Source organism: Equus przewalskii, unplaced genomic scaffold (genome assembly GCF_037783145.1).
Source record: "Equus przewalskii isolate Varuska unplaced genomic scaffold, EquPr2 contig_10401, whole genome shotgun sequence".
In the NCBI taxonomy this organism is placed as follows: Eukaryota; Metazoa; Chordata; class Mammalia; order Perissodactyla; family Equidae; genus Equus; species Equus przewalskii.
The window spans coordinates 1-12,533 of NW_027226705.1; the positions used below are offsets into that span (position 1 = coordinate 1).

At 42.2% G+C, this 12,533-nt stretch overlaps 1 protein-coding gene across 1 annotated transcript in view; it reads right to left on the reverse strand.

The window, feature by feature from the left end:
- Nucleotides 1-6: 6 nt before the first annotated feature.
- Nucleotides 7-12,533, reverse strand: part of LOC139081260 (uncharacterized) — a gene marked incomplete at its 3' end in the record, with an annotated part of 33,362 nt that continues 20,835 nt past the window's right edge. The window contains exons 4-7 of the mRNA XM_070606736.1: nt 4,365-4,479; nt 1,406-1,975; nt 916-1,191; nt 7-296 (exon numbers count right to left, since the gene is read on the reverse strand). Of these exons, the coding sequence (XP_070462837.1) occupies nt 7-296; nt 916-1,191; nt 1,406-1,975; nt 4,365-4,479 (1,251 nt within the window). The remainder of the gene's footprint in view (nt 297-915; nt 1,192-1,405; nt 1,976-4,364; nt 4,480-12,533) is intronic.

Here is a 12,533-nt window from a genome sequence, read left to right on the forward strand (position 1 = left end):
GCTCACGGCTCCCTCCTTACCCCATCTCAGGGTGACGGGCTCAGGCAGCCCCTCGTGCTGCACATGGCATGTGTAACTCTGCTCCTCCCCAGAAGGCACCACCACAGCCGCCCACTTCTGGAAGGTCCCGTCCCCTGCAGGCCTGGTCTCCACAAGCTCCGTGTCCTGGGTCAGGTCCTCCCCATCAGGCTGCCAGGTCAGGGTGATCTCTGCAGGGTAGAAGCCCAGGGCCCAGCACCTGAGGGTGACCTCATGGTCAGAGATGGGGTGGTGGGTCACGTGTGTCTTCGGGAGATCTGAGAAGGAAGAACCAGAAAATTCACCCTGAGTTACCTCCATGGGCCAGTGAAGCATCATTCCTGTGACCACCCTGAGAACGGACAGGACAACTGGTTTGGAAGGAGGAAGCACAGAACCCAGACAGCAGCCTGGACTTGGGGATCTGGGATAATCTCCGCTCCCTTGGAAAGTTCTACAATCAGGGTGAGAGCCCAGGGTAGGAGGCTCCGGGTCTCAAAAAAGGAGAACACAGACTTCTGGTCCTGACCTGGGTGGAGGGTGAATGATTCAGAAAAGCTGGAGTAAAAGTCGCAAAGATGTTCTCAGGCCGAGAACAAGGCCTTGAGAGAGCAAGTGATGGTTCACAAGGTGGCTGCCAGGGTCAAAGGGAACCATGGACGGTGATTTCAGGGATGGTCTCCCCTCCTATTCCTAAGAAACTGGCTTCCTTCACTGTCCATTAGAGAAAGGCGGGCCCTCTGGGTAAGTCATTACAGAACATGAAAACCTGGGTGATTCCTCCCGCTCCTGAGGAACAGTATTCTGACACTGATCCCATTTCCTCCCTCTTTGTGGGAGGCCCCCAGCCCCAGCCCGAGAGGAGACAGGGAGGCCCCGCGGCCCGGCCCCTCGTACCCGCGCGCTGCAGTGTCTCCTTCCCGTTCTCCAGGTATCTGAGGAGCCACTCCACGCACCTGCCCTCCAGGTAGTTCCTGTAGCCCTCCGCCACACCGGCCGCCTCCCACTTGCGCTTGGAGATCTGAGCCGCCGTGTCCGCCGCGGTCCAGGAGCGCAGGTCCTCGTTCAGGGCGATGTAATCGGCGCCGTCGTAGGCGAACTGCCTGTATCCGCGGAGGAGGCGCCCATTGGGTCCCACGTCGCAGCCATGCATTCTCTGGTAGGTGTGAGCCCCTGACCCCGCCCCTAGGTCAGCCCCGCCCCCGCCGAGATGAAACCTAAACGGAAAATGGAACCGCGGAAAAGTCCCCGCTGGCTCCTCCCGGGTTGGGGGTCCGAGCGGGTCCCGCAGCCTCGGGGTGAATTTCGGACCCGGAGACTCGGGGAGACCCCGGCCCGTTCGTGGGGATTGGGGGTCGCGACCTAGACCCGGGCTCGCGTAGCTCACCGGCCTCGCTCTGGTTGTAGTAGCCGCGCAGGGTGTGCAAGCCCTCTCGGAAATTCTGTGCGTGGTCCTTGTGCTTCTGCGTCTCTCGCTCCCAATACCTCCGCCCCTCCTGCTCCACCCACGGCGCCCGCGGCTCTGTCCTCGGACTCGCGGCGTCGCTGTCGAACCGCACGAACTGCGTGTCGTCCACGTAGCCGACGGCGATGAAGCGGGGCTCCCTGCGGCCGGGCCGGGACACGCCGGTGTGGAAATACCTCATGGAGTGGGAGCCTGGGGGCGGGGAGGGGCTGAGACCCGGCCGACCCTCCTCCCGGCGCGGGTCCCCGGGTCCAAGGGTGATGGGGCTAGGAGAGTGGACGGGTGAGGGGGTCGTGAGAGAGAAAGGCGGCGGGAGACCCCAGTGGGTGAGAGGAGGAGGCGGAAGAAGAGAGGGGTCAGGACGGGGCGAGGCAGAGGTGGGGGGTCTGGGCAGGTGTCCGTGGAGACACGCCTTCCCCGGGTGTCCTGCGTCCCAGCCGCGCGGTCCCCTCGCTCCGCCCCCTGCAGAGGCCGTTTTCTCCCGACCCCGCGCTCACCCGCCCAGGTCTGGGTCAGGGTCCCTGAGAGCAGCAAGAGGAAAGTTGGTGGCATCATGACCCTCATTCTGGGGGTTTGGGCTGAGTCCTGGCGCGTCCTGGAGACTTTATAACCCAGAACCGCGGTGACGCTGATTGGCTTCTGTAGAAACCGGACACCCAATGGGAGTGAGAACTGGGGCCGCGTCATGAGTCTCCAGGCAGGATAACCTGACAGGTTGTGAGAGGGAGAAGTGAAACTCATGGAGACAGAGACTCCCCAACACTGAGCTTCCCCGCCCCAAACACCGCCCTCGGACCTGGGACCCTGAGAGCCACGTCTGGGAACCTGGGACTTTGCCCTGACCCCTCTCCTCCTGCACCGAGAGCTCTTTGTCACACTGTCTCCCTGAGGCCTGGCCCGGGGTGTTCTCAAACACTTTCGTTCCAGGGTGTCTATTTAGTCTTACAAATTAGTAAGGACCCCAAGGATAATTTTGTTTATGTTGTTTATATCTTTCAATATTTACCATATTAGGAATACAAGTTTTTCAATATTTTTATTAATTTATTTAGAATAATACTCATAACCCAATGCAAGTTATCTGAAATAATGTTTTTATGAAAAATAGCTATTTCCCATAATAAACAAGGTAGTGAAAAGAGTGGCTCTTTTTAGATTTTTGCAAGTATCTTCCTTCTCTGTCACATTAGAAGAACGCTAGATTTTCATATTTGCTCTGCATTTAATCAGTTATTTTGCTTGAAGTATATGAAAAAAATACAACCTCATACAAATACTGTAGGAGTAGTATTTTATTTATTTTTTTGCTGAAGAAGATTAGCCCAGAGCTAACGTCTGTTACCAATCTTCCTTTTTTTTTTTCTTGAGGATGGTTAGCCCTGAGCTAATATCTGTGTCAATCTTTCTCTCTTTTGTGTATGGGTCACTGCCTCAGCATGGCTGACTAGTGGTGTAGGTCAGCACCTGGGTTCTGAACCCTTGCACCAGGCTGCTGAAGCAGAGCACATAGAACTTAACCACTACGCTGGGGGGCAGCCCAGGAGTAGTATTTTTAATAACCTTTTCAGAGAATTGTGGATATTCAACTTTGATACTAAAATAAAACTTGAAAAGTGGTAGTTTGTCAACTGTTATTTGCAAAGTGGAACCTGAAAAAATATGGCTGAATATTTCATATTGTGTTACAGTACAATCCACAGACCTATTTTGTATATTGAATGGCTCTTACACTAATGTATGATTTTTTTAAGTAATGCATTGTTTCACTAAGTTATATAGATTTTCCCTTGTTGATGCACTTAAGTACAAATTATCCAAATATCACATTTGTTCATATGAGCACAGATCTCAACAGGAAAGTGTGTCAGTACTGGGAAGCTGTCAAGTTTACCTGGTGGTCACAAGTTTTCCAAACTTCTGGTTTTCTCTTGAGAGCTTACATTTTATCAAGGCAATAAGTAGTGTCAGTTGTTACCTATCAGTTGATTTTCTTGAAGGGAGAAGCACACATTCATTTTGAGAAAGTATATGCCAAATAACCAGTCTAATTACAATTTCTGTCATTCATTCTTTCAAGTAAAACTGGTGTTCCATAAAAAAGAGGCTAGCGCAGCTCACACAAATTATTTTCCTTGGGACACAGTCCATGTAAATGTGGTTGAAGGGCTTTATGTGTACTTCCCACGTCATCACGTAAGATATTTTTAAAATGTGGATTTAAAGATAATGATTTGGGGGGCTGGCCCCGTGGCCGAGCGGTTAAGTTCGCGCGCTCTGCTGCAGGCGGCCCAGTATTTCGTTGGTTCGAATCCTGGGCACGGACATGACACTGCTCATCAAACCACGCTGAGGCAGCGTCCCACATGCCACAACTAGAAGGACCCACAACAAAGAATATACAACTATGTACTGGGGGGCTTTGGGGAGAAAAAGGAAAAAATAAAATCTTAAAAAAAAAAAGATAATGATTTGGTCAAGATGATAATTTTTAATTCTTCAGGACATTTTAAAGTGACAGTGTGGAGATTTTTCCTGCAAGTAAGTGGTGGTAGAGATGACTGCCATTGCAGTTTGGTACCATAGCCTCCATTCTTATGCAGTTTAACCTCAGCGCAAATGTCAATAGAGTGAAAAGGCAAATGATGTCTAGTAATATGATGAAAATAGTTTTGACCTCTTGGATCCTGTGGAAGGATCCAAGTGACTTCAAGGGTTCCACAGACCAAACTTTGAGAACTGCTGTTCTGAATAAACCTGTGGGAGTCTCCCAACTGGTCCCCACCTTTGCCTCCTCTTCATTTCCCAGAATCCCTCTCCTTGAGCTGCCTCCCAAACCTTAGCTTAGAGCATTGCCCCCAGTCTCCTCTAGAAGAGAACTCACCTGCTGGAAATTTGATGCCAGAGAATGTCCTCAGTCTGGGAAAGGAGGTAGAGGGACAGGTGTTTCCCTTTGGAACTGGGACCACTTTGTGCCTGAAGGCACCAGACCCACTGACCTATGTTGGTTTCATTATACACCAGTTTAGTATGCATTCATATCTCAGACAGATATCTGACATATCTCTAAGAGATAAATGATATTTGACCTTTCATTTTACACGGCTCTAATGCATCTGATGAGGCCCACAATTATGAAGCGCAGTACTGTGCATGATGTTCTATGATGAAGGAATTATTCTATATCCAAACTGTCCAATATGGAAGCCAGTAGCTACATGTGGCTATTGAGCACTTGAAATGTGGCTAGTGTGCTGAGCAGTTTGATTTTTAATTTTATTTACTTTAAATTTAAATAACCATATGTAGTTAGTAGCTACTATATTGGACAGTGCATATGTAGAATGTTCTTAGTTTTTAGTCTCCTCCCCCCCAAAAGACACTGTGTGAGTCATAGGTTGATGTATATTTAAATTATCCTCATAGGGTGGTGATGGATTTGTCTATGTGGGTCTTAGACATATCCTTAAAATACAGCATGCCCAAAAAGTTTAATATGTATATATTTTTTAACTTTTTATTAAGATTATGATAGTTTACAAGCTTGTGAAATTTCACTTGTACATCATTGTTAGTCCTGTTGTAGGTGCACCACTTCACCCTTTGTGCCATCCCCCACCCCCCTTTCCCCTGGTAACCACCAATCAGTTCTCTTTGTCTATATGTTTAACTTCCACCTATGAGTGGAGTCATACAGAGTTCATCTTTCTCTATCTGGCTTATTTCACTTAACATAATACCCTCAAGGTCCATCCATGTTGCTGTGAATGGGACGATTTTATCCTTTTTTGTGACTTTTGTATATATACACCATGTCTTCTTTATCCAATCATCAGCTGATGGGCACTTAGGTCGCTTCCATGTCTTGGCCATTGTAAATAATGCTGCGATGAACATAGGGGTGCATGGGACTTTTGGAATTGCTGATTTCAAGTTCTTTGGATAAATACCCAGTAGTAGGATAGCTGGATCAGTCGGTATTATTATTTTTAATATTTTGAGAAATCTCCATACTGTTTTCCAGAGTAGCTGCACCTGTTTGCATTCCCACCAGCAGTGCATGAGGGTTCCATTTTCTCCACATCCTCTCCAACATTTGTTATTTTTTGTTCTGGTAATTATAGCCATTCTAACAGGTGTAAGGTGATATCTCATTGTAGTTTTGATTTCCATTTGCCTAATAATTAGTGATGTTGAACATCTTTTCATGTGTCTGTTTGCCATCTGTATATCTTCTTTGGAATGTCCATTCATATTCTCTGCACATTTTTTGATTGGGTTGTTTGTTTTTGTGTTGTTAAGTTCAATGAGTTCTTTATATATTTTGGAAATTAACCCCTTGTCAGATATATGACTTGTAAATATTTTCTCCCAGTTGGTGGGTTGACTTTTCATTTTGTTCATGATTTCCTTTGCCTTGCAGAAGCTTTTTACTCTGATGTACCGCCATTGGTTAATTTTTTCTTTTGTTTCCCTTGCCTGAGTAGACATGGTATTCAAAAAGATGCTGCTAAGACCCATGTCAAATAGTGTACTGCCTATATTTTCTTCTATGAGTTTTATGGTTTTGGGTCTTACATACAAGACTTTACTCCATGTGAGTTAATTTTTGTGTATGGTGCAAGATAATGGTCTACTTTCATTCTTTTGCACGTTGCTGTCCAGTTTTCCCAACACCATTGATTGAAGAGACTTTCCTTTCTCTATTGTTTGTTTTTGGGTCCCTTGTTGAAGATTAGCTGTCCATAGACATGTGGTTTTATTTCTGGGCTTTCAATTCTGTTTTTGTGCCAGTATCATGCTGTTTTGAGTACTATTGCTTTGTATGATATTTTGAAGTCAGGTATTGTGATGCTACAGTTTTGTTCTTTTTTCTCAGGATTGCTTTGGCTATTCGAGGTCTCTTGTTTTCCATAGAAATTTTAGGATTCCTTGTTCTATTTCCATGAAGAATGTCTTTGGGATTCTGATTGGGATTGCATTGAATCTGTAGATTGCTTTAGGTAGTGCAGACATTTTAACCAGGTTTATTCTTCCAATCCATGAGCATGGAATATTTTTCCATTTCTTTGTGTCTTCTTCAATTACTTTCAATAATGTCTTATAGTTTTCAGTGTATAGGTCTTTCACCTCTTTGGTTAAATTTATTCCTAGATATTTTACTCTTTTTGTTGTGATTGTAAATGGTATTATGTTCTTGACTTCTCTTTCTGCTAGTTTGTTGTTATTGTATAGAAATGCAACTGATTCTTGTAAGTTGATTTTGTACCCTGCAACTTTTCTGTAGTTGTTGATTATTTCTAATAGTTTTCTGATGGATTCTTTAGGGTTTTCTATATAGAGAATGGTGTCATCCGTAAACAGCAAGAGTTCCACTTCTTCCTTTCCAATTTGAACACCTTTTATTTCTTTTTGTCCCCCTAATTGCTCTGGTCAAAACCTCCAGTACTATGTTGAATAGGAATGGTGAGAGTGGGCACCCCCCGTCTTGTTCCTGTTCTCAGAGGGATGGCTTTTAGTTTTTCACCATTGAGTATGATGTTGGCTGTGGGTTTATCATATACGGCCTTTATTATGTGGAGATATTTTCCTTCTATCACCATTTTATTGAGAGTTTTTATCATAAATGATGTTGGGTCTTCTCAAATGCTTTCTCTTCATCTATTGAGAAGATCATGTGATTCTTATCCTCATTTTGTTAATGTGGTATTTGACACTGATTAATTTGTAGATATTGAACCATCCCTACATCCCTGGAATAAATTCCACTTGATCATGGTGTATGATCCTTTTAATGTATTGCTGTATTTGGTTTGCCAATATTTTGTTGAGGATTTTTGCAACTGTGTTCGTCAGCAATATTGGCCTGTAATTTTCCTTCTTTGTGTTGTCCATCTGGTTTTGGTATCAGGGTAATGTTGGCCTCATAGAATGAGTTAGGAAGCATTCCATCTTCTTCAATATTTTGGAATAGTTTGAGAAGGATAAGTGTTAAATCTTTTTTGAATGTTTGGTGGAATTCTCCAGAGAAGCCCTCTAGTTCTGGGCTGTTTTTTGGGAGGTTTTTGATTACTGTTCCAATCTCGTTACTTGTGATCAGTCTATTCAGATTCTCTGTTTCTTCTTGATTCAGTTTTTGGAGGATTATGAGTCTAGGAATTTATCCATTTCTTCTAGGTTATCCAATTTGCGTGCCTATAGTTTTTCATAGTATTGCCCTATAATCCTTTCTATTTCTGTGGTATCCATTGTAATTTCTCCTCTTTCATTTCCAATTTTATTTGATCCTCCTCTCTTTTTTTCTTAGTGAGTCTGGCTAAGGGTTTGTCAGTTTTGTTTATCCTCTTAAAGAATCAGCTCTTAGTTTCACTGATCCTGTCTACTGTTTTTTAGTCTCTATTTCACTTATTTCTGCTCTGATTTTTTTTTTCCGTAAGATTGGCACCTGAGCTAACATCTGTTGCCAATCTTTTCTTTTTCTTCTTCTTCTTCTCCCCAAAGCCCCCCAGTACATAGTTGTATACTCTAACTATAGGTCTTTCTAATTGTGCTATGTAGGATGCCACCCCAGCATGGCCTGATGAGCAGTGCTAGGTCTGCACCCAGGATCTGAACCAGTGAAACACTAGGCCACTGGAGCAGAGAGCACAAACTTAACCACTCAGCCATGGGGCCAGTCCCTCTGTCTGATTTTTATTATTTCCCTTATTCTTCTGACTTCAGGCTTTGTTTTTTCTTCTTTTTCTAGGTCTGTTAGGTGCAGTTTAAGATTACTTATTTGAGATTTTGTTTGTTGAGGTGGCCTGTATTGCTGTGAATTTCCCTCTTATAACTGCTTTTGCTGCATCCCATAAGAGTTGGTATGTTGTATTTTCATTTTCATTTGTCTGTAGGTACTTTTAAATTTGTCCTTTTATTTCTTCATTGATCCAATAGTTGTTCAGTAGCATGTTGTTTAGTCTCCACATATTTGTAACTTTCCCAGTTTTTTTCTTGTAGTTGATTTCTAGTTTCATAGCATTGTGGTCAGAAAAGATGCTTGAGATGATTTCAGTCTTATTAAATTTATTGAGGCCTTACCTTGCTAAGGAAACAGTTCTTAATGGGCTCATGAGAACTTGCTGTTGATATCCCCCCAGGGCTCAGCAAAGAGGAAGCAGACAGAAACTCCCATCTCCATCTTTCCCTGAAAGAGGCCTATTTGCATACTTTAAGAGCTGCTGCCTTAAGGTCAGGCTTCTAATTTAGCATACATCTAGTGGCTGAATGCAGTCCTCCCCAGAGACCAGGAAGCTGGCAGGTGCTGTCTCCATGTTCTCCCTCTGGCCTCCTCCAGGTCATTGATGTCACCCTAGAATGAGCTTATGCATATGTCTGGTGCCACAGCCTTTACAGCTGCCACCCAGGGGTCACTCTTCTTGATCATCTGGCTCTGGTGACCAGAAGTGCTTCTATTCACTGGTCTCACAGGATTTTAGCAAACAAACAGTTCTCAACAGGCTATCCTCCCAGGGCTCAGCACAGAGGAAGGAGATGGAAATACTTACTTCCCAGTCTTTCCCTGAAAGAGGTCTATTTACATACCATAAAAACTGCTGCCTCAGGGTCTGGCTTCCAATCAGCCAGTGTCTAGGTGCCAACTGAGATCCTCTCCTTTGGGACACACACAGGTCTTGGCATGCCTTCAACTATTGGGAGCCACTAAGAACAAAGATAGTGCCTCAGACAATCACAAAGATTCGAGAGATAACAAAGAGTTTGGGCTGGGCTAAATGCTAAGGTTCATCTCCTGCACAAGACCACTCCATCAAGACTGGGAGAGGTGGCTATTTTCTCTAATGTGCAGAAACCAACACAGAGAGTCAAGGAAAATGAAGAAACAGAGGACTATGTTTCAAATAAAAGAACAACATAAAACTCCAGAAACAGACCTTAATGAAAAGGAGATAAGTGATTTACCTGATAAAGAGTTCAAAATAACAGTCATACAGATGCTCACCAAGCTCAGGAGAAGAATGGATGAACAAACTGAGAATTTCAACAGAGAGACAGAAAATGCAAGAAAGTACTAAACAGAAATCACAGAGATGAAGAATGCAAAAACTGAATGGAAAAATTCAGCCCAGGGGTCAGCATCAGACTAGATCAAGCAGAAGATAGGATTAGTGAACTCAAAGATAAAGTAGTGGAATTCATCCAATCATAAAAGCAAAAGATAAAAGAATGAAGATAGCTTAAAGGAATTATGGTACACCATGCAATGAACCAATATTCACATTATAGGGGTCCCAGAAGGAGGAGAGAGAGAGGAAGGGGCAGAAAACTTATTCATATAAATAATGGCTGAAAATTTCCCTAAACTAGGGCAAGAAACAAACATCCAGACCCAGGAATCCCAGAGAGTTCCAAAGAATGAATCCAAAGAGACCCACTCTGAGATACATTATAATTAAATTGTCAAAAATTAAAGACAAGGAGAGAATCTTAAAAGCAGCAAGAGAAAAACAATTTGTTACATGCAAGCCCCCCCCTCCCCCATAAAACCATGGGCAGATTTTCAGCAGGAAATTTTCAGGTCACATGGGAGTGGCACAATATATTTAAACCACTGACAGAAAAAAAAACTACCAACCAAGAATACTCTACCTGGCAAAATTGTCCTTCAGAATTGAAGGACAGATAAAGAATTTTTCAGCAAACAAAGCTGAAAGAGTTCATCACCACTAGACTGGCCTTACAAGAAAAGTTAAAGGAACTTCTTCAAGCTGAAATGAAAGGATCCTAATTAGTAACAGGAAAACATATGAAAGTATAAATCTCACTGGTAAAGGTAAATATAGAGTTAAATTCAGAATACTATAAAGTTGTAACAGTGGTAGATAAATCACTTATAAATCTCATATGAAGGTTAAAGGATAAAAGTAGTAAAAATAACTATTACTACAATAATTTTTTAATGAATACACAAGGTAAAAAGATGTAAACTGTGACATCAAAAACATAAAACAAAGGGGAGCAAAGTGAAAACATAAAGCTTTAGTATGTATTCAAACTTAAGTTGTTATCAGCTTAAAGTAGACTGTTGTAATATAAGATATTTTATATAAGCCTCATGGTAAAATGTCCATATTACCCAAAGCAATCTACAGAATCAATGTAATCCCTATCAAAGTTCCAATGGTATTTTTTCACAGAAATAGAAAAAGCAATCCTAAAATTTACATGGAACTACAAAAGATCCCGAATAGCCAAAGTAATCTTGAGAGAGTAGAACAAGGCGGGAGGGATCACACTTGCTGATTTCAAAACATATTACAAAGCTAAAGTAATCAAAACAGTATGTTATTGGCATAAAAACAGACACATAGATCAATGGAACAGAATAGAGAGCCAAGAAATAAACACATGCTTGCATGGTCAATTAATTTACCACAGAGGAGCCAAGAATATATAATGGGGAAAGGACAGGCTCTTCTGTAAATGGTGTTGGGAAAACTGGACAGTCACATGTAAAAGAATGAAACTGGACCCCTATCTTAAACCATACACGAAAATCAACTAAAAATTGATTAAAAACTTGAGTGTAAAACCTGAAACCTTAAAATTCCTGGAGGAAAACATAGGCAATAATCTCCTTGGCATTGGTCTTGGCAACTATTTTTTGGATTTGACACCAAAAGCAAAGGCAACTAAAGCAAAAATAAACAAGGGAGACTACGTAAAACTAAAAAGCTTCTGCAAAGCAAAAGAAACCATCAACAAAATGAAAAGGCAACCTATGGAATGGGAGAAAATATTTGCAAATCATATATCTGATAAGGGTTAATATCCAAAATATGTAAAGAAGTCATACAACTCAATAGCAAAAGAACAAAAAAATGATTAAAAATGGGCAGATAAACAAAATAGATATTTTTTTCAGAGAAGTTATACAGATGGCTAACAGGTACATGAAAGGTGCTCATTACCACTAATCCTCAGGGAAGTGCAAATCAAAACTACAATGAGATATATCACCTCACACATGTTGGAATGACTATCATCAAAAAGACAAGAGTAAAGTCTTAATGAGGATGTGGAGAAACGGGAACCCTTGTGCACTGTTGGTGGGAATGTAAATTGGTGCAGCCACTATGGAAACAATATGCAAGTTCTTCAAACATTTAAAAATAGAACTACCATATGATCCAGCTATCCCATTCTGGGTATATGTCCAAGGGAAATGACAACAGGATATCAAAGAGATATCTGCCCTCCCACGTTCATTGCTATTATTTCTATTACCCAAGATATGAAAACAACCTAAGTGTTCATCAACAGATGAATGGATAACAAATTTGTGGTGAAATAAAAATGAAATACTATTCAGGCATGAGAAAGAAGGAAATCTTGCCACTTGTGACAATATGGATGGACCCTGAGTGCATTATGCTACATGAAATAAGCCAGAGAAAGACAAATACTGCATGGTATCACTTATATGTGGAATCTTAAAAAAAAAAGATCAAAGAGTAGAAAAGTGGTTTCCAGGGGCTAGGTGGTGGGGGATAAAGGGAGAGATTGGTAAAAGGGTACAAAGTTTCAGATATAAGATGAATAAGTTCTGAGGATCTAATGTAAAACATAGTGACTATAGCTGATAACACTGTACAGATGATCCCTGACTTACAACAATTCGACTTAGGATTTTTCAACTGTAGGATAATGTCAAAGTTATATGCATTCAGTAGAAACAGTACTTTGAATTTTGAATTTGATCTTTTCCCAGGATAGTGATATGAGGTACTATACTCTCTTGTGATGGTGATGCTGGGCAGTGGCAGCGAGTCACGGCTCCCAGTCAGCCATGAGATCACAAGAGTAAACAACTGACATACTTACAACCAATCTGTACCCTTACAACCTTTCTTTCATTTTCAGTACAGTGTTCAATAAATTACATGAGATATTAAAAACTTCATTATAAAATAGGCTTTGTGTTAGGTGATTTTGCCCAAGTGTTGGCTAGTGTAAGTGTCCTTACATTAGCACTGTTTAAGGCAGGCTAGGCTAA